Below are 26,337 nucleotides of genomic sequence, written 5' to 3'. Positions count from 1 at the left end.
AGTGTTTCATTGTAAACTGATACTTTTCTAAATGACAGAATATGAAATAACATGAATCATGACAAACAAACACACCCACTTCTTCTTTTGGTTCCCCCTATTTTTAATAAAACAAACGTTCATCCATACAAAAGGATTACATTGACAAACATGTTGTTAATTAACAAAATATGTATAAGTGATATTTACATTGACTACTATCTTGACAAAATCTAAAATCATGTGTCACAGATTGATATCATCCATATGAAAAACAATTTAGCATCACATACTGGAAATAAAATAATATTATAAGCAAAAACGCATAGTATTGTCACATAAATCAACTAAAATTACCTTACCATTCACTATAAATGTTAAAATTGTGACAAATTTGACATAAATACTGCACCTGTTGTAAAAATATGTTCCTGTTGTACACTTACTGTCTACCTTTGCTCTTGGATTTGATAATGAATTGCTTGCTGTTCTTCCCCATCACATTAGATGCCGTGCAGGTGTACGTTCCAGGTATCAGCGAAGAGGATGCCAGAACAGCTTGATGGCCATCCTCCATCTCCGGTTGCCAGCTGTAGATGGGCGTCGGCTTCCCCGCCGCGGTGCAGTTCAACGCTGTTTCGCCGCCTTCTTCGATCTCAATGATTTCGACATTGGGATTTTGGAACATTGGTGGATCTGCAATGGGAAAATATAATGGATTATGTTTTTCCATACTACAGAATTCAGGGATAGCCTCGATTTAATCACATGATTGGAAAAATCAGTCCTGACCATGTCATTTTTTGGAAGATGAGAAAAAATAGGACTCTGTTGGAGTTATTCTGTAATACTATTATGTCTGTGTGCATTTAATCAGTTTCGTATGAGAGCTTCTTCAATTTGTTGACTGTTTACTGGAAGATAGGACTAACCTTTACCCCAGAATGCAGACCTGGAAGGACGCTTAAGAAATTGCTAATGCAGCCTGATCGCTATCCAACAACCTTCGTGATTACTCGCATATTGTCGACATCCAATCATTTTTGACATGACAACAAACCCCCACCCATGTGTAAAAAAATGTCAAATGACAAAAAATTGACATGGTTATGGACAAATGAAATCAATTATTAGATAAAAATATAACAGATCTTTAAAATCAGGCGACAAAAATCCAATGGAAAAATGACTCACAATAAATGGAGGCTTTCAATGGGTCAGAGGTCACGGTTGGGGAGGGTTGAGGCCCCTCCGGTCCGAGTTCCAGCTCAGCCACGCAGCTGTACTGGGCGCCGTCGTCGTCTCCGGATGGCGTAATGACGAGGATGGATGATATTTGGACGGGCGAGGGAGAAGTCAGGTCGGTGAAGGAGCGGTTGTAAACCTCACTGCGTCCCCTGTACCATCTCAAGTTGAGGTACTGAACAGGAGCTATGTTCTGGACCTCACATAGCAGATGGTACTCCTTTCCTGCCAACATTGGACCGGTGTGGTTTGCCACTTTGATGGTGACGCTGTCTGGACGTTCTATAAGAAAAAAAATTAGATAAATAAAGTGATTGAAATCAATATCGGGAAAAAAAAAACAAATTTAATTGGGAATTCATCACTTAAAACTATAAGTAATTCAGCATCAAAACAAGACGGAAATTTGTTGAATAAATACATCATACAAACCATTAGAATTAGAAAAATATCAAGAAATATATATTTAAAATTCCTGAATGTAAAAAAAATAAGTGCAATCAAAGTAATAGTAATGGTACTATTAAAAGTAATAGGAAACTAGTGAGAATATCTAAATATATATATAGAAAATATATAACATTTTGAATACAACATTTGCCTAAATGAATGCTCAAATCAATGAAGTAATAATTAAAATAATGAAAATTTAAAAAACAAAATGAACTTTAAAAGGTTATCAGAACTCACTGTAGAGGACTAGATTGAGTTTCTCCTCGCATTGGCGCGGCGCCGTGAAGAAGACCCCGTAGCAAATGGGCTCCTCGATCCAGTCAATGAGGCTGTCCACCTTCCACTGGACGCTGGGACCTCGCTGGGTGTGCGAGGCACTGATGGCCGATTCCCAACCCAGGACGCGCACTGGCCGGGTGGCTTCGCAACTGACGGACACCGGCTCTCCGAAGCCTACCACCGCCCGGGCTGGCTTGATGATGAGCGAGCAGCCATCGCCTGACACTGAAACTAAAAAATTATAACCAATTGGGATTGGGTAAACAAAAAAAAGATAAGGTTTTTAAATACATACATAATAAAATAAATAAATTAAATTAAAATAAAACAATAAAAAATCTATATATATTTTTCATATATATAATATAAAATAAAGATATATGTATATATTAAATTAAATTAAATAAAGACATATGTGTAAAAAAAATTATTATTATTTTTCATATATACAATATAAAATAAAGATATATGTATATATAAAATTAAATTAAATTAAATTAAATAAAGATATATGTGTATATAAAATACAATTAAATTAAATAAAGATATATGTATATATATATAAAATAAAAAAAATAAAAATATATATAAAAATTATAATGGAAAAAAAATATGTATATACAAATCTAGTATATATGCAAAACAAAACTCTAAAATTCTACATTTCTACATTGTTTTTAACCTATCAGGCTTTGAGCTAGCATCTAGTTAGCACTATTGAAGCTACTAAGCCTAGCTAAAAGCACAACAGAATGCATGTAAACTGTAGCTTCTTGTGCGGGCCATATTCAATAAAATTTGCGTCATTTGTTGCAGACCAATAACAGCTGAACACGTGTCTGCCGTTGGCCTGCGAGCTTTAGTTTGGACACCCCCGATGTAGTCAGTATTACAAGCAATGGCCTTGCTATAAGGGCCTATTTTAGGGCTGTGAATATGCAAAATGCTCATTAGTCACTCTTCTTTGACATGCGCAAACGTTATGGTTGAGGACTGAAGGAATGAAAGAAAATTTTACCTGAGTAAAATAGGCAGAGAGTCGCAATCCACTGCAAAAAATCCACATTGGCCATGTTCACTTGCCGCTTGGAGCAAAGAGAAATCCCAAGTTGCACAATCCTGGCAAACTCTGCAGGGAACAATGCGACTTGGACACAAGGGCCTCCTTCATCCCAGCTGACTTCAGTGTGTGTGTGTGTGAGTGCACATATATGTGTGTGCAATGGCTGGTGGGGGTGCAAAAAGGGGACAAAAAGGGGCATTTGACAGGTGGAAGGCCTCAGCAAAGAAGAATTTGAGACAAAGTGACCAAAATGTTAAGCAATTGTCTTATTTTGAACTCATTTTTACATTAAAATCTCATTCTGGTACAGTGTTTTATCATATATGAGCATATTATTGAATATGGCACGCACAAGAAGCTTAAATTAAGCCTTCTCCACTTCTCAAGTCTATGTGGAATAAAGTTATTCCACAATGGATTGGACGTATATCCCACTGAGTTTGTTTGGTTAAGATTTCCTATGGAATGAATGTAAATAAAAATGCAAGTGGAGTAAAGCGAACTTTACATTCACTTCTAATTGGTATGGCAGCCTCAACACGGCCTTCCAGTGAATGAGAGCGGCGGCAGGCCAAAATGGGGCCAATAAAAGGTTGCCATTAGGGTTGCCAACTGTCCCTTTAAAAAAAAAAAAAAAGCCAATCGGACCATTTTCGGGAAGAAAAATATATTGTTCTTAAAACCATAAAACTGGGAAACATTATCCGATTGGTAGAATGAACTAATACTTATAATATAAGAAGAAAACGTCCTGCGTTGTGACCAATGAGCAGACAGAATACTCATGTAGTGCCTCCCCAACCCTAGTGAGGATGAGATGTATTATACACAGAAATATTGTATACCAAGTACAGTAAGTTTGGTCTTGTTAAGCAAGATTTGAAGAAGAACAGAGAAAAAAAACACATTTGCCAGTTGCATTCTGGGATATAAAAATCGTAGGCGACTAAATTGCGCTGATTAAATCGCAGCCTTCTGTTTAGTTGTAGTATACAAGTTAGCCTGTAGAGGGCATGCAAATTCTTCATCACAGGTTTTGAGTTCAAGCCCAAGTTTCGTAAAAATAGTTTAATATTCATATGTTTTTGTGCTTTAAGGCATACTTTATATTTCAGTGGGTTTGATATAGTTAGGCTATAGTATTAATAATAGTAATATTTAACCTTAATATGCATCAGAAAATATAATTGGCACATTTATGCATGAATAATCATGATACAGCCTACTTTATTTATTTAAGATATCAATGCAGAATAGATTAAAACTGATATTTCCCCAAAAAAATAAGTGTCCCAAAAAATAGGGATGTCAACATGCGGCCTGTGGGCTGGAAATGGGCCCCTATAAAGGTTGTGATCTGGCCCATGGGTTTGTAAAAAGGAACCTTGAAATAACCCAAAACTAATAAAAAATAACTGTGAATTTTGTGCAAAAATCAGCAGGAACTGAAAAACGAAGAAAAAATATGCCAAAAAGTCACTCAAAAATGAAAGTATAAGTGACCCAGAATTTAGTAACCTATTGGTAGCCAAAAATAATAATAAAAAATAATAATAGTACAAAAAAACTGCAAAAAAACTCTAAAAAAAAATGAAAAATAAACCTGTTCGACCCATTTAAAAGATCTAGTTGGCATTCATTTGGCCCGCCAACCCAACTTCTTCTTTAAAGTTTGCAAAATACTTTTATTTTATGACTTTTGTTTGTAGTTGAACTCTGAGTCATCTTCCAAGTCATCATACCAGCATAACATGGGCGCAGAATTCAAGACACTCATCAAGCTAAGACTAATTAATGTGAGAAAGTATGAACACATTTGACAGGCATGCCATCTATCCACTTTTCATTTGATTCATTTTTTTTAACGTTAAGCCCATTTTAAAGAAACCGAAAATCCAGGTGTATGACTTTGTCATCACTCATTAAACAAAAAACAAGGGCGCTTACAGAAAACTCAGAAAATGTTTCACTTTCTACAACAATTAAGATTTCAGGTGGTGTCATTCACGGTGTAATTATTTTGTCATTTAGGTATGAGGATGCATTTACTTGGAATTATCTTTGAAGCACAGCGGCATGTTTTTTTGCCAACGTCTGTGCTATTGTATTAGTTTTTTTTTTTCCGCCGTCGTCTATTACTCACAATTTCAAATTTGCTTGCACAATTTCCGATGTAAGCCTTTTTGTGGAAAAGGAACAAGAATTTTTGGGGGTAAGACAATGACACTTTGCAGAGAAAAGATGATTTAGCAATGTTTTTTTTTACGTTGCCATGACAACATTCACAATATTTTGCGTTCATTTTCAAATGAAAGTCACACAATAGCTTATTTTCTTATTAAAAGCTTCCAGACTGCTTGAACTAACCTTAAAAAATATTAAAATTGCACTATCTTCCTTTTTAATTGATTAAAATTCCATAAAAAAATGAACATTAGCATAATGAGCAAATGCTAGTCAGATAAATGTCTATATTTACATTATTTATGTGATTACGTCCTTATTATGATGTTTACTACTTATTTATGTTGTTCAAGACTACTTAATTATGTTGTTGACTACTTTTTATGTAAACTAGTTATGTATTTATGACTTATTTATTAATTATTTACATATTCATTTGTTTGCTGTGGCTATTTTTGCACTTACCTACTTTACAACTTATTATTTAGACTGCCTATTTATTAATTTATTCTTTATCACTGATTAAATCATTATTTATTTGTTTGTTTTTCTTATTTGTGCACTTTGTAGTGACATTTTAAATCTCATTCTACTTATATAATGACAAAATAAGCATTCAATTCAATTAGATTATGTCAAAGATATTTACCTGTAACACGGTGGGTAAGTGGTTAGCGTGTCGGTCTCGCAGTTCTGAGATCAAGGGTTCGAATCCGTAGGTACCACATGGGGGTTTTCTATTGGTAAATACAATCCTAAAACATGCTAGGCTAACTGGTTAAACACTATAAATTGACTCTATCTATGATTGGTTGGCTGTCTTTTTCGTGCCCTGGGATTGGCTGGCTACCAATTCAAAGTCTCCTGAGTTGGCTGGGGAAGGCTCCAGCACCCCATGCGACCCATGTGAGGATGTTTTATTGTTAGTGTTTAATTTTGGGGTCATATTTTGTACAACAGTTGAAATATTTTTGGTTTGCCTTTTTTTGGTGAAATAATTGAGAAAATATTCAGCTTTTTGACGTCTTGCGCTCTTTTTATACCGCAGATTTTGGGTGGTGTCAGCACAACAGACACTCTGGAGTCTTGGCATGCTAATAACACGCCAGTGAAACGGTGTTGTTTCATGTGGTACACGTTTGGAAATGGGAGGAGGTGTGTTCATGTTCATGTGCGTGTATATGTGTATGCGTATGTTTGGGTGTGCGTGTGCTTGGGTGTGTGTGTGCTTGGGTGTGTGATCAGGTATGGGCCTGTGTGTGACATGTTTCACAAAACCAAACCCACAGGTTGACCTTCAAAGTGGCGTCATTAACCGTTTCATGCAGATTTATTGTTGTTGTTTTTTTTGTTCAACAATCCCAGTCAAAATGAACATCAAGTGAAGTCAATGGTAGCTGAATTATAAAATAAGAGCTCTGTAAGGGTTAAAAGAAATATATAGTCATAATTTATGCATGGGAATAGGTGATGCAGTATTATTTTCTTATTTGATTTTTTGTGGAATTGTGATTAAGTGAGGATAATTGTTCATTTAAACAGCAGTAAAATATAAGGATTTTTGATCATTTTTTTCAAATTTTAAGCACAAATAAGTATAAATATGAATCACATGTGAATATATATCTTTTTTAATTGTTTTTAATTGTACTGGATGTACTTATGGCCACTCAAAAATAATGTTTATAGCCCAGAATTACTGTTTTTTTTGGTAATTTATCCAAAATTTAGCAATTTTGATTCATTTTAGAAGGTTTTTTTCTGTACCAATCACTAATACAAAAAAATATAGTATTTTTTTCAATACATTTCAATGGCAAATTTTTGATTTATCATTTAAATAATATCTATACATTTTTCATCTGCTTTCCAGACAGTCAATTTTAAGTATTATTACATGCTGTATATTAAGTGCCTTTAAGAAAAATACTAATTTAAATGTATGATTAGTTTGTATTCCATCCTCGTTAACATCGTGTCACAATAATCGTCAAACTGATGTTAAGCTACGAGTTACGTTAATGGCTAATTGATGAGCAACATGTTAATGGCAGTTTAACTTGAAAACAACGAGAAATAGTTTGACAATAGATGAAGGCTAATGACAGAGAATTAGCATTAACGATTGGGATGTTTTAATTGGTTTAAGTAGATACAATTGTTATTGAATGATGTGTTATAATGTAGTGCTACATTTTAGCTGTCACTAAATCGACGTGTATATTGTAATTGGAGGCATAGTTTTCGTTTGAGAGCTTGAAAAGTTATGTTTACGATATGTTGTTATGCTAATTGTTTTGTTCAGCGGTGTCAATTGCAGCCAATCAAAAGACATTTCAAATTAATGAAAGAGCAAAGAGTTCTGATTGGTTAAGAAAAGAAAAAGTGAAAATATTTTGATACCAAAAAACAGCAACTTTATTCTTGTAAAGTAGTGAGTATTTATTTTTATTTTTACAATCCAATCTGCCACAATCTTGTCGTTTTTTTTACCAAAATGTCCAAATACTGGACAAACTAACAAAAAAAATATATTTAAATTTTTTTGTCAATAATGACATTCTTATTTTAAGTCTTGTTCTTTAAGTGAAACATAATACTTTAAAAATGGTAATGACAGTAAAAATTGTAGCATAAATGTTCTCATTAAATGTCCAATTACTATACCACTTTTTCATTAAATAATTACTTTACAATGGCTATTAAAGTGGGTAAAAAAAATCAATTTGTTTTTAAACTAGATTTGTTTGTCACACTTTACCAAAACCTGAATTTCACAAAACAAAACAAAAACCTTTGCAGGAAGCCCTTTTCCACCAAAACTTGTGCCATGTAATCCCACTCAAAATATATTATACAGTTTTTTCTTTAAAAAAAAATAAAGAAGAGAGAAAACCTGAGGTGTATGTTTTGTACAAAGTATTTTTTGCACTATTTTAGTAGAAAAAAATCCTTTGGTCCATAGACATAAGGCCATTTGAGTTCATTATGAAAAAAAACTCACATTTTGGCATACTTCATAACACGCTAACGAGGTTAGCGTCAGTGCAAATTATTTTGCTATCTTAATGATGTTATTTATTGATACTTTGGCTAACAATATCTTAAGTTTTGTATCTGAGCCATGATGTCAACTTTGGTTCATCTTAATAAATATTGTTTGGGTTCATAATGATGTATCCATAAGCACATAGTATACTCAAAGATACACCATTCACCAAGCAATCTATGTACAGTACCTGTCTGTATCTCTGAATATTTACAGATGCTTGACCAAAAAAAGTCATTTTGACAAAAAAGGAGTCCTTTTGACCGAAAAAGGAATCATTTTGACCACAAAAGGAGTATTTTTGACCAAAAAAGGAGTCATTTTGACCACAAAAGGAGTATTTTCGAACAAAAAATGAGTCATTTTGACCAAAAAAAGAGTCCTTTTGACCAAAAATGAGTCATTTCAACCAAAAAAGGAGTCATTTTGACCCAAAAATGGATCTCGCGCTGTAAATAATGTCTGTGATAAGGGGGAGTTCTTTTCATGGTGATGAATAATAAAAACAACCTTTTCATTTGTTTTGATTCACATCAACTGAGTCCTAGGCATGGCTTCCTGAGGGTGTCCTGGGTACCAAGGGCCAAAATTGTTCACATAGACCCCAGACTGGACCGGTGTGCTTTTAGAAGGCATGCTCATGTCCCACACAGAGCAGGGGGAGGTGGCGGACTGGTGTGGGGTGGACCTGGGTTCTCCGTCTGACCCACAAGGACCTGTCTTCATGATCTTTTTGTACTTTGATCGTTTGTTTTGGAACCATATTTTAACCTAAAAATGAAAAAAATAGACAAATATGAAAATGGAGCCCCACAGCATTCTTAAAACTAGATATATTTCTTAGAATAACTGTTATTAATAATGACCTTTTAACTCTAAGTGACTTTTTCAGGACAGGGAAGGAATATTATAGTTAAATATAACTATAATTTTCATACTCACTATGAAAAAAAGTGTCTATTGGGATCCGACAGTTGTTTCTGACTATTGCAAAAAATTTCAACTATCTATGTTGCACAGTTTAGACAAACGTAGCGAGAGAATCTTAACATACACCCATAAATCATGCTTCATAAGGATTATGTGTTACCTGTGTCTGCGTCAAGCCCAGTTTAGAAGCCAGGTCAGCCCTTTCTGGAAGAGCCAAGTACTGGGTTTCTTGGAAGCGCTGGTTGAGGGCCTGCAGCTGAAGACTGGAGTAAATGGTCCGAGGTTTCCGGATCTTTTTGCCGTTACCGTTGAGTCGGAGCTCTCCATTTTCTAATATGGTGGCGGGCTTCTCGTGTTCTGGTCGGAGAAAGAAGGAAGCAAAGAAGTGGTGAGCAAAAATGACTTTAAATATAGATTGACTGAGGAGTTGTGCAGCATTTAATTTGAAGTATTTTACCCACTTAATGTAAAGTGGTCACAACAGTGAGCATTTATTATTAGTCACAGATTATGTTTGATACAATACTACATAGTAAAAAATATTGGGGAAAACTACTCATTCAAACTATCAAATGTGAAGAGATGTAAAAAAATACCCATAGTAAACTACACACTGGCCAGACTTATTTCAATTTTCATATTTCTTCTTGATTTCAATTAATTTCCAGTTTTATTACTTTTCTTTGACAATATATTGCAAACATTTCATCATCACACATTTCAAATAATTTATAATATAAGATGCATCTGATTTCTGTAAGGATCAAAATATAAGCAACTTTTTTTTATCTTTTAAAATTATTTTTTTGTTATTATTTTTAATGCATCAAAAGGAGTGAACTCTAAACCCACCTTTTTTGGAATTTAAAATTATTATTATTATTTATTCATTATTTTTAATGCACCAAAAGGAGCAAATAGCAAACCCACCTTTTTTGGGACATTTTTTAATTATTTTCTTTATTCATTATTTGTAATGCATCAAAAATAGTGAAAAATAAACCCACCTTTTTCCTGTGGTCTGCTGTGGCTCACATGCGGGTAAGCTAAATAAGAACCAGGTTGCTGGGCACTCATGGAGCTGTGATAGGACGGGTACCCCAGCGGACGCCCATAGGAGGGAGCCGACGATTGGAACGCACCATCGTGCAGGCTGTGGAACGGGTAGTGGTTATGGGCCAATCCCGAGGAAGGCTGCTGGTGTCCAGGGTAACCATGACTGCCACCGCCGCCGCCAAATTCCAAAAAAGCCGATTTGGAAGGCTCGGGGGAGACCAAAGTTTCGGCCAGGGAGCTCATAGTCATCATTGGGCGGCCAATCACAACAGTCGATCGTAAAACAGCACCACAAATATAATAAAAAGGGTTTTTAATATGAAATTAACAATAAAAAATGCTATTTTGGCATATAAATGTGGCTTAAAAGTCCTTCAATGGCAGAGCTGGAATCCTTAGAATTTCTAGTGATAATTTTGGGGGAAGGAGGGTAATAATTAAAAAAAAAAGTTGTAAAAAAATGTTTAAAAAAATGCTTTTTTGGAGGTTTAATTCTGCATCGGGTCGACTGCTGTGGTGCGTCTGCATGCATGCGTCAAGGTAAAGTGAGGGAGTGTGTGAGCGTGTGTGGGAAGGGCGGCTCAATTTGGAAGCACACGCTGCGCCCTCATTGGTTCACAGGTAGCTTTTCCAAAGAACTGCTTTTAATCATCTCCACTTAAATTCCAATGTTCGCCGAGCAATTATAATTAGCCAACTAAATCGTGCTTGCTTTCGATTGCCAGCCCTTCATTCTGTCTGTCATTGTTTCATTTTAACCTCAAATGAACTTTAAGAAGGGCCTATCTATTCAGATAAAATATTTAGTCTAATATATTCATGTCATCGTGACACAAACAAATTTCAATAACTATCATTAAAATACCATTAAAACTCATTTATTTTCCTCAAAAGGCAGACCAAGTACACCCAAGATTGGTCACCACTCAATTGGAGGGCCTACACTGAGACAAATGATCATTTGCGGGAATCGAACCCGTGGACACCATTACCCGAGTCAGGCGAGTGAACCACTTTACCACAGTGCTCAGACATTTCATCACTGGTCTTTTGGTGACAGAGAGTTTATTGTTGAAAAAAAGCTCTCAAAATTATATTCATAAGAGAGAGTTTAATATCTAAGAGAGACATTAATATCTAAGTATGTACTGTTTAATATCTAAGTACTGTTTAATATCTAAGTACTGTTTAATATCTAAGTACTGTTTAATATCTAAGTACTGTTTAATATCTAAGTACTGTTTATTATCTAAGTACTGTTTAATATCTAAGTACTGTTTAATATCTAAGTACTGTTTAATATCTAAGCACTGTTTAATATCTAAGTACTGTTTAAAATCTAAGTACTGTTTAATATCTAAGTACCATTTAATATCTAAGTACTGTTTAATATCTAAGTACTGTTTAATATCTAAGTACTGTTTAATATCTAAGAATTGTTTAATATCTAAGTACTGTTTAATATCTAAGTACTGTTGAATATCTAAGTAATGTTTAATATGTAAGTACTGTTTAATATCCAAGTACTGTTTAATATCTAAGTACTGTTTAATATCCAAGTGCTGTTTAATATGTAAGTGCTGTTTAATATCTAAGTACAGTTTAATATCTTAGTGCTGTTTAATATCTAAGTACTGTTTAATATCTAAGTACTGTTTAATATCTTAGTACTGTTTAATATTTAAGTACTGTTTAATAGCTAAGTACTGTTTAATATCTAAGCACTGTTTAATATCTAAGTACTGTTAAATATCTAAGTACAATTGACCAGCGACCAATCATCTGGTCAAGCTTTCAAGTTTTTAAGTAAAATAAGACAAAGGACAAACTGGGCATCGTTAAAAGAGTTGATTCTCATGCATGAAGTAAATAAAAGTACATTTTCAAACCACTTTTTGAAATGCACAGTGATGGGAAGTGTCTAATGTGCAAAGGGAAGTCTGGAGTCAAATGACCCAATTGACCTTTTCACCTTCAGCCATGAAAATGAGGTAGAAAAAGGCGACGTATGTCAAAATCTCACATTGGCACATCGACCAGGGCGTGCCTTGTCGCTAGGTAGTTAGTCGCAGGAATGTTGGACTCAGATGAAAGAAAGTGTGTTGCTGTCTTGGACGTTTAACAAATCCGCTTACAACGCCTCATTTGCAAATGTGCAAATAACAAAGCAGGAAAGAACACTTGGAAACTTCTCCTTCACGACATGCGATTTCAAAAAAAAACTGTTTTCTTTGTTCTCCTCATGCTTGTGTGGGTTTTCTTTGGGTATTCTGGTTCCTTCCCACGATATAAAAGCATGGAATTTCCCGAATTATCATTATGAATTTTATTATTTATCGAATGGTATTTTTTTTAGTATTGAATCAAATATTAATGAATTCAATGATGAAAATGCGTTGTTGTCATGTCATTTTTTCTCATGTTTGTGATGGAGTGCAAGCATAGTGAACCACTAGCAAGACATTTCCACTGAGGAAATCCCTTTAAGCGCCCTTTTGGTGATGCAAAGACTGTAATTATGCAGTGCCTTTATGAAGTTTTCAATGGAAGGAGCGTTTATGTCGCTGCCTCTTTTCAGAACCTGGTTAATAAGCTATTCCTTAACATAACGCAGACAGCGTGGCATCCAAGTCGACCACACCTGCTTACATGTGTTGTTTGTTTGTTTTGCTGTTGTCATACATCGGATCTACTGGGGAAACATAAAAAAAATTCAGTTTCTTTCGTCTTTCTCTAATCAAATGTTAAAAATCAATTGAACTAACTAAGTAACCAAAGGAATAAATATTGAGTGTGAATGTTAAGACTAACTGTATCTATATATGTAGATATGTGTATGTATATTTAAATATAGGTATGTATATATGTGTATGTATGTATATGTATATTTATATATAGGTATGTATATATGTGTTTATATATATGTATGTATATTTACATATAGGTATGAATATATGTGTATATGTATATTTATATATTGGTATGTATATATGTGTATATGTATATTTATATATAGGTATGTATATATGTGTATATGTATATTTATATATATTTATGTATGTATGTGTATATGTATATTTATATATAGGTATGTTTATATGTCTATATGTATATTTATATAGAAGCATGTATATGTGTATATGTATATTTATATATAGGTATGTATATATGTGTATATGTATATTTCTATATAAGCATGTATTTGTGTATATGTATATTTATATATAGGTATGTATACATGTGTATATGTATATTTATATAGGTATGTATATATATGTATATGTATATTTCTATATAAGCATGTATTTGTGTATATGTATATTTATATATAGGTATGTATATATGTGTATATGTATATTTATATAGGTATGTATATATGTGTATATGTATATTTATATATGTATATATATATTTTATATGTACATTTATATATGTATATATCCTATATGTATATTTATATATGTATATATATATACTTACACATGTTGAGTTGTACTTATTTACAACAGTAATCCCTCAATTATTGTGTCTTCACTTATTGAAAATTCACTACTTTGGGATTTTTCCATTATCGCAGCCATGTCTGGTATACATTAACTGTCATCTAAGATAGGCTCCAGCACCCCCCGTTACCCTTGTGAGGATAAGCGGTACAGAAAATAAATGATTGCAAATACATACTGTGGTGAAAGCAAAGGCATTTTCAATAACTCAACAGCAGTGTCAAAACTAAGTATAATTATCAATGGTATAACTGTGCTAATCTCCAATTATAATAATGATAATTATTGGCGTAATAAACAATTTTTATAAACTTGTTAGCTTATTTGAATACAGTGTTTAATCACACCAATCAACATTTTTAACATAATACACCAGGATGTTCAACGACGTCGTAAACGATTCAACATTTCTCTTAAAATTATAAACACGATATAAATATTGTCCTATTTTGGAAAAATATGAAACGGAAAATTTCAAAACAAATCTTCTGTCATTTTAATTGCAGCTTGTAACTTGTCTGTCACACGCATGTCAATTCCAAGGACAAAAACAAGGATGTTATTGAAAACAAATATACAGACTCATGTTAAAGAAGTATTTGCAAGTACTAATTAGTTGTGACTGGAGGGAAGGGCAAGTCCTTTAAGATTCCTTTTTACATTTTTTCACATCACGCGAGCTTGACGACAAAGTTCAGATCAGATGACCTTCAAGTTTCTAGTTCAGGTTTTAACACGGGTTGAAATTACCCTTAATGCCAGGATTCCATTTATTGGGGGAAATGATATTGAGACGGCATTCCGTCAAACTGCAATCATTTTAAAAACAATATCTGCCTATTTTCATTCCTACAACATGGCAATTATTCATTCCGCTTATCAGCCAGCTCTAAATTATAACAATGTGGATATATTGACAACATAATGTGTGTCTTCATTCAAATGCCAAGTAATGGCGGTATTTACGTGGCTTTTGGTTGGGTTCCAAGTTGCAAGAATTTTTTGCACTCGATGGGGACAATCAGTCCGCCTCACAGCTTTGGGGTCTTGGGTTCAAATCCAGGTGACATACACCTATGTGGAGTTTGCATGTTCTACGTGGGTTTTTTTCTGGGTACTCTGGACACTCTAAATTGCCCCTAAGTATGGGTTTGGGTGTGAGTCTCATGACCGGACGTTTGGTCGCCGGTCTTTTGGTCAAATGTACTTAGATATTAAACAGTACTTAGATATTAAACAGTACGTAGATATTAAATAGTACTTAGATATTAAACAGTACTTAGATATTAAACAGCACTTAGATATTAAACAGTACTTAGATATTAAACAGTACTTAGATATTAAACAGTACTTAGATATTAAACAGTACTTAGATATAAAATAGTACTTAGATATTAAACAGTACTTAGATATTAAACAGTACTTGGATATTAAACAGTGCTTGGATATTAAACACTACTTAAATATTAAACAGTGCTTAGATATTAGACATTACTTAGATATTAACTAATTTTAAAATATGAAGTTTTATGGCTCTCTCTGTCAAAAAGGTTAAATGATGAGAATAGCTATAATTTAGTGTTTTAATTTTTAAATATTGGTGCCACAAGTGTGTCGATGTATAGGTATAGCGTTAACCAACTCAACTAAATACGTTCTCTGTAGTGGCCACTCCTTGCTAGCCACATTTTTTTTTGCCGGAGGCTAATAGCTATGTACAATAATTTGTGACTTGCTTCACTCGTTTTTGTGAAAACTGGTTCTACAAAGATCTACTTTGTTCATTGCTTAGCACGCATTTAAAACTCTGCCATGATAAATGCTTCTTAGTTCATTTTTATATTCAGGTCGAGGTTCGTTAGCCACTTTGAGCTAACACACGGGCCTATGTGTTGACGCCACATCTGGATTTAGCTTATTACAAAGGTCAAAAGACTTCCAGCTTTAGCATCCGCTATGTTTTGAGGGTCCATCGCAGAATATCCTAATCATAGGTCAGGGTCAGGAGCTTTTTTTGGTGGTAAAATGGTGAAGTAGAGTGTTTGGTTGGTGAACAGGTGGTAAATTTAGTAGTTAGCAGGTTTATGTTGGTTTTCTCCAGGTTTATTTTAATGTCCCAAAAACCTTCAAAGAACCATAATGGGCTAATAAGTACCAGAAATACATATATTGTTGCAAATACATAGCTAAAAAATATATTCCAACCCCTATGAATATAATGGCAGTTTAACAAAAGGGAAAAATACTATAAAAGGGAAATACTACTAAATACTATGTTATGATGGTTTTAACAAAAATCAGGTTCAAGGCTCTTCTATTTTTAACATCAAAATCCAAGATGGCTGACCTTTGTCCTTTATGGGACAGGGTCTGATGTCAAAGGTCAAATGTTAAAAAGCTGAAATGACATGGTATTTTTAGTGCAAATAAGACTGCTATTTTAGGCTTCATCCCGACGTTGGCAGATAATTATCCCGCGTTTGATTGGCTGCCTTTAATTTAACCCACGCTATTAGCTAATTGCAGCCAGATGCTTGCCGTCTGACGATTTGGGGGTCTTTTTTCCTACCAATATGTACCCTTACTCACTTCTACTGATGTTTAGCCATGAAACCCAACCATATGTCAATCACATTGCCAAATCGGATCAGAACCAGATCGGATTCGGGTAGTATGTAAACGGTCAGGCCCAAAAAAAAAATCTAATTTGAGGAGAAATCTGATTGGAATCAAATAACCTGCAAACATTATCTGGTTTCTGATCTGACTGGTTTAGATTTAACATTTCCAACACCTGTTAAAGCTCCGCCCATTTAAGGCTGAACCTGTAATCAAGTGTGAGACACCCATGCACACCTTAAACAGGGTTGGCCTGATGGGGGGGCTGAAGGGGGGCTTGAAACTTTATCAGATTCATATTTTTTTTCCTGGGGCAAAACAAACTTGCTCTACAGCAATAAATCACGAAAAAACTGAAACGGCGTATTTTGTTGGGAATGTGCTCGGACGCCATACCTTCATTCACATGCTTCCAAAAACAAAACAAAAAACACCCACAAACCTGATGTCAAATATGAAAAGCATTAATCTTCAAACTGCCCAATTAACACAAATATATAATTATAATCTTGTACATGTAGGATATAATGACTCATTAGGGGTTTCCAAATGTTTTTTTGTTTGAGGCACGCTTTTAAGAAAATAAATGGAAGGAAATTGATGGTTTGATATTGTATGACAGGTTTTTTTGGCATTTAAATATACAATTGATTCACTTTTTCATTGAAAAAAATATATATACACATTGTAATTTATTAAACTGTCACACATAAAAATATATACGTAATCATTGTAATTTCTAAAACTGTCACACATAAAAAACATATACGTACACATTGTAATTTCTAAAACTGTCACACATTAAAAAAAAGTGGTAGGTAAGATTAATGTATTATAAATCGAAAAGGGGACAACAGTGACATCTATGGACAAAAACTAGAAATTACAGCAACACATTGAAAATATTATATATGTATATATATTTCCCAGCAACACGCTTGCTTATTTATTTATTTATACACTTTTTTTATTACACATATATATGAATAAATGTTATTTCTTATTTCTCCCACCACTACCCTGCCTTTGTCCTCTTGTCCCATCAAGCGAGTGTCACTAGTGGGACTGTCCCAGTCCCGTCAGAAGACAGGACACCATGGCCAACGTGAATAGCGGACATTCCGGACGTCGAGCCGTGGTTCTAGCTGGTAAATACTTGTCTAAAACGTCCCCCCAGGCGTCGACCACCAAGGGTTTTCAACCGAGGACGATGAGCCCTCCGGCGCGTGCTTCGAGCTCCGCGTCTCGTCCATTCTCTGCCTCGGCCAAAAGCAACTTGATCTACCGGGACGTGAAAGCTTTTCTCGGTCAAATTGGTGGAGACCCCCGGGAAGCTCGCTACTGGCTTGGACAATTTCAGAGGGCTGCTTCGGGCAATTCTCCTTTTGCAGTTATAGAGGTATGCTTATGTTTTTTTATTTCTATTTTTTGGAGGGGAGGTTGGGGCATGTCTACAATTTGATATTAAAACAGGGGTGTGAAAACTACGGTCCGCGGGCCACATACGGCCCGTTAGGCTTTTTAATCCGGTCCGTCGACATTGTCCAAATAATGTATTTCTTAATGCATTCCTTTTTACTTTTCTTTGTACTTTATACTTTTTACTTTAATGATAAGTGATGAGTATGTTAATACTTTAGTCAATTTTTCTGTTTATGTTTCAAATGTACTGTTAACAGATGCACTTTTTTATATGTATCGTATCTTTTGCTGACCTGGCCCATCTGTCAAATTTTTAAAGTCAGTGTGGCCCCCCGGGCCTAAAAGTTTGCCCACCCCTGTATTAAAACAAAGCAACTTCTCTCCCAAAACATAAATATATTTAATTATGAATGATTTCTGTCCTTTTCATGCAGGTGGAAAGTTCTGTATTCAACAGCAAGGAAATGGTCCAAAATCTGGCCTTTGGACTTTCATTCCTACAGCGAATGGACATGAAGCCTCTGGTGGTAATGGGCATGTCTCAGGATGACAAAAATCTCACTTTAGGTGAATTACCGAGCTCCCGAGGACCGGTAGAGCAAAGTCAACAGCTGACCGAGGCTCTTCAACAACAATCGGCCTCTGTCCTGCCATTTTTCTCAGCTGAAGTTTTCCTGAAGCGGCATAAAGTTCCATATGGAAGCAGGTGAGGGAGAAACAATTCATTATTTTGATCAATTCATATTTGTTTGTACATGTTCCAATTTGTTTTGACAGCAATTTGGGGGATATTTTGCCTGGAGAAAAAAATAAGCCTAAAAAAACAACAACTTTAAGATGCTAACTTTGAAATAAATGTTTCTGAGGTAGGAGTTTATTCTAAACCACAAATCAATAAGTTTTACTTCATCTGGAATAGTTGTATTCTGTTTAATTTGTATCTATGTATACATGTCCAAATTAATTATGACCGTAGAAAAAATTGCTTGAAATTTTCCAACTTACAATTCATAAAAATGACCTAAAAATAAATCTGTATTTTATATCTACACTCCATTTTAAGTGCAGTTTTTCATGTCATGGCAGTGCTCTATCATCCCTCTCCGTTGATACGGGCCTCCTCCAATGGACTCTCAACTGCGGGATGATTCCTTTAGTTTGCCCCGTGGGCAAAGACGAGCAAGGCCGCTCAGTCATCTTAGACTCCATGGAAGTGACGGCGGCCATTTCTCATGCTTTACAACCCCACAAAGTCATGTTTTTAACCGACATGGGAGGCCTGCGAAACGGCGAAAATGAGGCACCACTCTTTGCATTATGATGGTTCAAGTTTTGTATTTTGGTCGAAAATATTGCAAAAACTCCTCGCATTACTCTGGTTTTCATCGAGGGTTTCTTTGCCATACAGGTTTTGGGTACCGTGTCGTTACCTGGCGACCTGCCTCACCTGTCTACAGCTCCGTGGCTAAGTGCTAAAGAGCGTTATAGAGTGACCGGAATAGCTAGACTGCTTAACTGTTTACCTACAGAGTCCTCTGCAGTCATCACCTCTGCTGACACACTGCTGACGGAGCTTTTTAGCCACAAAGGTAATGAGTAGCTCATGGTTTTTATTATTGTTTTGGTTTTTAGCGCATACACTACAACTTTCAGTTGCTATTCCTTCCTATAGCTACTTTTTAGCATATTGCTATACTGCATTGAGTCTCTGAGTGTCTTCTATATCCTTCTATTTTTAGGATCTGGGTCACTATTTAAAAACAGAGAACCAATACATAGGTAAAACATGGTTTGTTTAATAAAATGACAAGTTCAATGGCTGATCTTTTGATTTATATGCATTTTTTGTAGGTATAATTCCTTTGATGGGATTGATGCAGATCGCCTTTTAGCGCTGATTAACAAAACGTTCAATAAAACATTGAAGAGAGATTATCTGGATTCTCTCAAAGGGAGGCTGCATTCGGTCTATTTATCTGAAGGGTGAGTGACACTGTGTACTAGTATACAGTAATCCCTGGAATATTGCGGTTAATGTAGACGAAACATGGCCTAACAAGTAGGGTAATTCCTATTATAACTTTTATTTTCTTCAGTGTTGAGTCCTAGTAGCAAAAGTTTCAGCATGGATGTTTAAATTCAATAAACTTTAAAAAAAAAAAAATAATAATAATAGCGGAAAAAATCGAAAAGTAGTGAAACCGTGATAATCGAGGGATTACTGTAGTCAACATAAATAAGTATTAGTCAACATCTGTAAGTATAGTGAGATAATTTAAAATAATACAAGACTTGCTCTTTTCACCGACACTTTTTGGGGATGTTTTGTCAATGATTTTTAATTTTTTTAATGTTCTATAGAATGTAAATGTAAATTAGTGGACAATGAATGTAAAGACTGAAATGCTTGTTTTTATTTGTGTTCAGCTACACCGCTGCAGCTATTGTCACTATGGAAGTAGCGAACACGCCTTACCTTGATAAACTAGTGGTTAGCACGACGGAACAAGGCCAGGGAACTGGTCACCTCATGTGGGAGTGTTTGAGACAAGATCTGGGGAAACTCTTCTGGAGATCCAAAACCAACAACAAAATTAATCCCTGGTAAATATGAAAAAAAACATGTTCACCTTGATGTTTTCATACAACACTAATTTCCTACCTAGAGTATTAAAAGATGAACTGCACGTATTTGCCTTTGTAATTTTGAGTTTTGTTCAAATTCTTTCTTCTCTTTGTTTTGGGTGTTCAGGTATTACAAGCATTGTGAAGGCAGTTTTGCAAATGGGGAATGGATCGTTTTCTGGAGCGGCCTGACAGACATTCGGGAGTCATATGAGCTGGTGGAGTATGCTAAGAATCTGCCAGACTCTTTCTGTGCTTCTCCTCTCTTGCCAAGTCATAATCTGAAAGCATCATGAAGACCATGTAACTGCTCACTTTGCATAAAATGTTCAGCTGCTGATGGTTCTATTTTAAAAGAGTTTTTCATTGCACATATTGTAATCTGAACTCAAAGATTAGTGTTTTAAGAATTTGCAATGCCATAAAATATTGACTATTTTTAGCTTGGATTTCTTCACTGATGTACTGCACTCAGTGATTGGTTCAAAGCAAGAGAAATTAATATTGAGTAAATGATGAGCTAATCCATTAGAAATCAGAGATATGTTGCAAATGTTGCTAATTTTCTTTTCTCAGGCTGTATACTAGTCTTATTTAGTTGTTAGTAATTGAAGCTTGGGGAATTATGTTCGTTTCCAGTGGTCAATATACAAATTCATTGGAAAAAAATACATTTATTTGTAAAATAACTGCCCTCTTTACAGTCAATTTCAAAGTGAATTCTTTTATTCATCCACAGGGAGCGCTAAAACCCATCTTTTTAACTCTCGGCACTGCTTATTTAAACAGCCAATGACAATGCATGCCACTAAATTACGTCATCATTACGCGCCGTCATCTTAACTAACCATGCCGGAGGAAGAAGCAACAAGGTCGACGAAACAGGTATTAAACGCGGAAAGACAAAGACTAGATTATTGGAAGAAGAATGCATCCCGGATCCGCAGCAAGAACCTTGTGACCGGTTTGTGTATCGGTGCCTTTGTGATCGGGATGTGTATCCTTTTTTAATCCTAAATGCCCTTAATTATTCAGTGTCGGAACGCCAAACGCTATAGAGCAATACATTTTAGTTTGATTTATTTAACAAGGGACATCACATACTAATAAACATACATTTCTATTGATGTCAATGAGTATATATATGTAAGATTGTAGCCGATCGCTAATATCCATCTTTAAGATTTTAGATTTCCCCTAAATAATCAATATAAACCCAATAACAAGGTTGCAAATGGTGCACCCATTTTCTGGCACTTTCCCCATGTGCATGTTTTTCTTTAAATATACTTTTTCCAGTTGGTTACACCATCATGTCCGTCAAGCAAGAGAGGATCCTGGACGAAATAGATGATGAAGCCAGGAATCGCATCATCAGAGGTCCAAGAACTGGTGCCAACTCCTGAACAAGAACTTTCTGCCCGACAAGGGATCCCCATCTGTACAAGTGTCCTTTACAAGGTGATACAATTGGTAGCTAATGATATTTTTTGATGGCTACCTCCACTTTCCTTTATCAAAATGGCGCTTGTATGATAACGTTCCATTTAAAATATCACTCACTATAGGCAACATTCATTACTGAAAACTATAAAAACTATACTATACTACATACGGACATCAATAGAAAAGTTGTGTTGAAATGGAATCCACTTTATTCCAAGTAAGTGAAATTGATGTTGTCAATGTCAAACATTTGACATGTTATGTTTCATGTTATAATAATATACGGATCTATCAAAAATTAAGTATATATTGTTAGCTTTGGTTTTATACGGAAACAAAAAAAACTTTTCACCCCGCTATCCACTAATGAAAACATTGTCATACGGGATGTTTTTCCATTTAATTGTTATTTATGCATGTAAAGCGATCATGATCAGATTCCCCTTTCAAATCCTGTACTGACTAACATCTGTAGGATGAAACAAATTCAAACTAAATGCAAAAATAAAGATCCAGCGACCAAAACAATTGTATTTTGTTCACTATCAAACTCCCATAATGCGCACTGCCAGAGAATTAGCTTAACTGTTTTCCCACATGATACCACTAGTGTGCGCTGTTGTATAGTGAAATCCCCCAAGCTCTTAAAATTAACATTTCCTGATTTTGCTATGGAAATGGGCTAACAAATTTCTGTCTTTATGATACTCTAAGTGCTTAATTTCCTCATTTGCTTCAATATTCCTCAAAGCTCAACCGATCTGGAGAAATCTAACCTACAACCTCTTTGTTGGGGAACCAAAAATTGATCAAAATACATTTCAAGATATCCACCACCATTAATTATCAAAATCATGTTCCATTATTAAGTGTCAACATTACAAATGCATCGTTACGATACTGAAGGCACATTTCAGCCAAAATATCCTAACCCCGCCCTATTATAAACCACGCCCCCTTGTTTAGTCCACGACTTTGCCATCAGTTTCCCTTCCCTCGCTCTTAACTGACACAACATATGTTCCTAAAGTGATTGCTAATTATTATCTAATGTCTTATATATTATTTTTTCAGAATTTACTTGTTTATATGTGTATTTATATACAATTTAAGCACTTACTAGGTTAGTCATTGAAATGGAGGAGCAGCAGGGTCTATGTGTACGAAAGGGAGTTCTGGTTGGGGAAGAACATTACATAGTTAGGCCGCTAGAGCCCGCTAAAACGGTTGTTTTCTACCAAAATTAAACAGAGAACATGCATGTGCCTCCAAAAATAGAAGTATCATCCATAAGGTTGGGAAAACTACTTTTATGAACTCAAATGTATCAGAAAAAACAATTTTACAAGATATGGACTTTAAAAGTAGGAATTTTGCTTGGCCTTCTGCCTTACAAATTAGTTTTGAGCAAATAATTGTCGTCCAAAATAGGGTACGTTATCTCATGTTGTCATCCTGAACATTAGCGAGGACTATTATCTAGTTCCTGTTTACAGCAATACAACTGCTCAGCTGATCTGCTCCATTGAAATACCGTCTATTTTAGATTTTCAGCATATGACATGCCACTCCGTCAAAAACTAAATCCTGGTAAGTATTATGAAATGTGCTCCATTTTAGAGGGACTGACTGACTTGGACTTTTACCCATTTCCCATCCCAAAAATCTGCATTGAGGATTAGCATTCGTGGTACTGTTTAGCATTAAAAAAAAAAGGAAAGTAGTACAGTTTTTGACTTGGGTTGTTCATCTTCTGCAGATCTCATCATAGCTGTAATTCCAGTAGTTCTGAAAATGACCCAACAGCATAGCAGCCAATAGTATTCAGCTTTTATTGTTAGTAGCCAATCATCATCGTAGACTATCAATAAGCCCGCCTCCTGAAAATTATGCTCCGCCCTCATATGTCTACAGAAATGGGTTTTAAATCATATACGTCCTTGACTTGCTAAGGACTTTTAAAAAGACACGTTTGCACTGGATATTTTTTAATTTCAAGGCCAAACAATATTTTTGCAGGTGCTCACATTGAAAAATAGAAAATTATAATGTTTAGCAAAGGTAATATTCATAATTCAAGGCAACAAAAGATGTAAAATGCAGAAATACAGAAGATTACACTTGGAAAACTAATAATAAAGCAAGAGTTTTTTTTACTTACTTTTCAGCTTAATGTACTACAATTTTTTTTAAACCTAAATTTTAATATAATATTTCATTGCATATGATTTACTTTAACAGGCCAGACAAATTGACGTGGCAACCAGAACACATGTTTAACACATGCTTTATGGAAATATTTAAAAACTAAATGATCTAAGTTCCCAGTTTCCTAAAAATTTACTAAACTTAACACTTGAACTAAAACCTTAATTAAATTATTAGAAGACCCAGAATTCGAAAACAGTTACAGTACTACATATAAATTCAAAATTAAACTATTTGTCAATAGTAAAACTGAATATCTCCCAATACTACTATAAAATAACTATAAAAGCACATTGCGTCATTTTACGGAACAATAATTAGCAATAATTAGTTCACATCATTTGTTAAAAACAGCTTCTATACATACAAAAAATTAAATTGCTTTAACCTAAGCATTTTATAAGGAATTCCCCAGACGTGTTGTTTAAAAGACCTCAATAAAACTTCAAAACAGTACTCAGTGTAAGCATTTCTGCCCCTGCTTCTTTAACACCCCCTGCTAATGTGGCTAAGTGCTAACAGGAACCAGCAGTTTTTGAGATTTTCAGCACCACAACACTACATTAATTGGCTTTTTTAAGCTTCTAATATGGACAGAAAGACTGGTTAAAAATTGCTGAGAGCAAAAGAAAGAGGGACATGAAAAGAGAAGAAAGGAAAGTAAGAAATTATTTGGGGGACCCCCTGATGTCATGCTGGAAAATGCTTGAGGGGGGCCCTTTAAAAACTACTCCATAAAGGCATTTAGGAGGGTATACTGGACTGGCAGGGACGCCTCAGCACAATTTGTTTGTTTTTTTATATTCTACCTTACTAGATAATTAACATGCCGTATTTCACCGCCGTTTACTGAAAGAATGCAAAATTTGCAAAATATCCCATTGGAAAAAGATCTGTAATATTGTAAAATATGATTTTAATATGATGCGGTTAATTGAAATCGGATAATGCTTGTACATGAAATTATTTCTATACATTTTGATACCTACAGGAGTTTCATGCCTATCTACCACTTGCATGTACTTATATAAAATACATATATAGTACTAAGTATATCAACCACCAACCTCTTTAACATAATAATATGTATGTGTGTGTGTATGTACATATATTTTTGTGTGTATGTGTATGTAGATATATTTGTATGTATGTATGTATGTGTATGTACTATGTTTGTATATATATATATATATATATATATATATTTGTATGTATGCATATTTGTATGTACTATGTATATATATATATATTTGTATGTATGTGTATGTATATATATTAGTATATGTATGTGTATGTATATATATTAGTATATGTATGTGTATGTATATATATTAGTATATGTATTTGTATGTATGTGTATGTATGTATATATATGTATATATATTAGTATGTATGTGTATGTATGTATATATATGTATATATATTAGTATGTATGTGTATGTATATATATATATTAGTATGTGTGTATGTGTATATATATTAGTGTGTGTATGTGTATATATATTAGTGTGTGTATGTGTATAAATATTAGTATGTATGTATGTGTGTATATATATTTATTATTTATTAACTTTTTTATTACCTATTTATTTATGTCTAAAATGTCTTTTGCTGTGTCTGTATTCTCACCCTCTTGCTACTGTGACAGTGAAATTTCCCGAATATGCACTGAATAAAATTATCTAATCTAATCTAAATCTACCCAATCATTATTCCATAGTTTGAATCTGTTTGTGCTACCATTTTTGCCTACAAATCCTACATTTTGCTTCTTTAAACTGTAGTTTTGCTAATGAAAATAATGCAAACTTTATGATCAAACGGTCAAATCATTTCCCAAAGTTTTTCAGTTATTAATTGTGTGTTTTCTTTGTCTTGTTTTTTTTTTAGTGGCAGAGTACTCGGATGATCCAAATCAGCTGAAAAATTGAAAAACTCGGTCAAGGAATCAAGTGAGTAATAAAAACAAATTGCCATATTTTTTGGTAACGTAGTCATTTGGCCCAATGTGTTACTCTCTCTTGCTGACTTCACACAAACACACAGTAAACTCCCAGTATGAGTTTCTGGTTTCTGAGGAAGCAGTAAACCCACCAGGTATCCCACCAGGTTCTCCTCTTAGCCCCCTTGATCTTTTGCTGCGTAAAAACATTTGCCTCCGAGGCCAACGGGCATTGAAAGAGTGTGCAAACGTATGCACACTGAAGCTGTAAAATCATTTTCAATGCATGGAATCCAATTACCAAAATGAATCGTTCCATTGATGGGAAAAAAAA

At 34.5% G+C, this 26,337-nt stretch overlaps 4 protein-coding genes across 5 annotated transcripts; 2 read left to right on the top strand and 2 right to left on the bottom strand.

The window, feature by feature from the left end:
• Positions 1-85: 85 nt before the first annotated feature.
• LOC144208749 (intercellular adhesion molecule 2) lies at positions 86-3,123 on the bottom strand. Its single transcript, XM_077734751.1, has 4 exons — positions 2,975-3,123; positions 1,915-2,187; positions 1,174-1,506; positions 86-675 (listed from the first exon to the last, which is right to left on the bottom strand). Exons 1-4 carry the CDS (start codon positions 3,027-3,029, stop codon positions 422-424), a joined length of 915 nt encoding a protein of 304 aa, XP_077590877.1. The 5' UTR covers positions 3,030-3,123; the 3' UTR covers positions 86-421.
• Positions 3,124-8,720: 5,597 nt separating this feature from the next.
• On the bottom strand, positions 8,721-10,584 carry LOC144208847 (homeobox protein Dlx4a-like). Its single transcript, XM_077734884.1, has 3 exons — positions 10,190-10,584; positions 9,343-9,539; positions 8,721-9,023 (listed from the first exon to the last, which is right to left on the bottom strand). The coding sequence occupies exons 1-3, from the start codon at positions 10,488-10,490 to the stop codon at positions 8,781-8,783; spliced, it is 741 nt and encodes a 246-aa protein (XP_077591010.1). The 5' UTR covers positions 10,491-10,584; the 3' UTR covers positions 8,721-8,780.
• Positions 10,585-17,435: 6,851 nt separating this feature from the next.
• Positions 17,436-20,763, top strand: nags (N-acetylglutamate synthase). The gene is made up of 8 exons (XM_077734827.1): positions 17,436-17,759; positions 18,217-18,488; positions 18,869-19,082; positions 19,191-19,371; positions 19,522-19,561; positions 19,634-19,765; positions 20,210-20,386; positions 20,535-20,763. Exons 1-8 carry the CDS (start codon positions 17,457-17,459, stop codon positions 20,701-20,703), a joined length of 1,488 nt encoding a protein of 495 aa, XP_077590953.1. The 5' UTR covers positions 17,436-17,456; the 3' UTR covers positions 20,704-20,763.
• Positions 20,764-21,210: 447 nt separating this feature from the next.
• On the top strand, positions 21,211-26,013 carry coa3b (cytochrome C oxidase assembly factor 3b). Of its 2 annotated transcripts, XR_013328912.1 has the most exons (3): positions 21,211-21,404; positions 21,707-21,868; positions 25,952-26,013. XR_013328912.1 is itself a non-coding variant. In XM_077734726.1 (2 exons), the coding sequence occupies exons 1-2, from the start codon at positions 21,257-21,259 to the stop codon at positions 21,811-21,813; spliced, it is 255 nt and encodes an 84-aa protein (XP_077590852.1). In that variant the 5' UTR covers positions 21,211-21,256; the 3' UTR covers positions 21,814-22,456. The 2 variants fall into 2 exon arrangements, 1 of the variants encoding a protein (XP_077590852.1); XM_077734726.1 differs by lacking the exon at positions 25,952-26,013 and having other exon boundaries at positions 21,707-22,456.
• The last annotated feature ends 324 nt before the right edge of the window (positions 26,014-26,337 follow it).

This window comes from Stigmatopora nigra, chromosome 15, assembly GCF_051989575.1.
Source record: "Stigmatopora nigra isolate UIUO_SnigA chromosome 15, RoL_Snig_1.1, whole genome shotgun sequence".
NCBI classification, from domain to species: Eukaryota; Metazoa; Chordata; class Actinopteri; order Syngnathiformes; family Syngnathidae; genus Stigmatopora; species Stigmatopora nigra.
The sequence above is the reverse complement of the archived record's forward strand: the minus strand, read 5'-3'. Positions and strand labels throughout refer to the sequence as shown.

Excerpts from the sequence above, each read along its gene's own strand:
- LOC144208749 (XM_077734751.1), bottom strand. The coding sequence starts at position 3,029 with ATGGCCAATGTGGATTTTTTGCAGTGGATTGCGACTCTCTGCCTATTT. Across the intron at positions 1,507-1,914 it reads ACTCAATCTAGTCCTCTACA|AACGTCCAGACAGCGTCACC; the intron begins GTGAGTTCTGAT and ends TTTTTCTTATAG. Across the intron at positions 676-1,173 it reads ATTGAAAGCCTCCATTTATT|ATCCACCAATGTTCCAAAAT; the intron begins GTGAGTCATTTT and ends TTCCCATTGCAG.
- LOC144208847 (XM_077734884.1), bottom strand. The coding sequence starts at position 10,490 with ATGATGACTATGAGCTCCCTGGCCGAAACTTTGGTCTCCCCCGAGCCT. Across the intron at positions 9,540-10,189 it reads CAGCAGACCACAGGAAAAAG|AACACGAGAAGCCCGCCACC; the intron begins GTGGGTTTATTT and ends TTCTCCGACCAG. Across the intron at positions 9,024-9,342 it reads TGGGCTTGACGCAGACACAG|GTTAAAATATGGTTCCAAAA; the intron begins GTAACACATAAT and ends TTTCATTTTTAG.
- nags (XM_077734827.1), top strand. The coding sequence starts at position 17,457 with ATGGCCAACGTGAATAGCGGACATTCCGGACGTCGAGCCGTGGTTCTA. Across the intron at positions 18,489-18,868 it reads AAAGTTCCATATGGAAGCAG|TGCTCTATCATCCCTCTCCG; the intron begins GTGAGGGAGAAA and ends ATGTCATGGCAG. Across the intron at positions 20,387-20,534 it reads AACAACAAAATTAATCCCTG|GTATTACAAGCATTGTGAAG; the intron begins GTAAATATGAAA and ends TTGGGTGTTCAG.
- coa3b (XM_077734726.1), top strand. The coding sequence starts at position 21,257 with ATGCCGGAGGAAGAAGCAACAAGGTCGACGAAACAGGTATTAAACGCG. Across the intron at positions 21,405-21,706 it reads TGCCTTTGTGATCGGGATGT|TTGGTTACACCATCATGTCC; the intron begins GTATCCTTTTTT and ends TACTTTTTCCAG.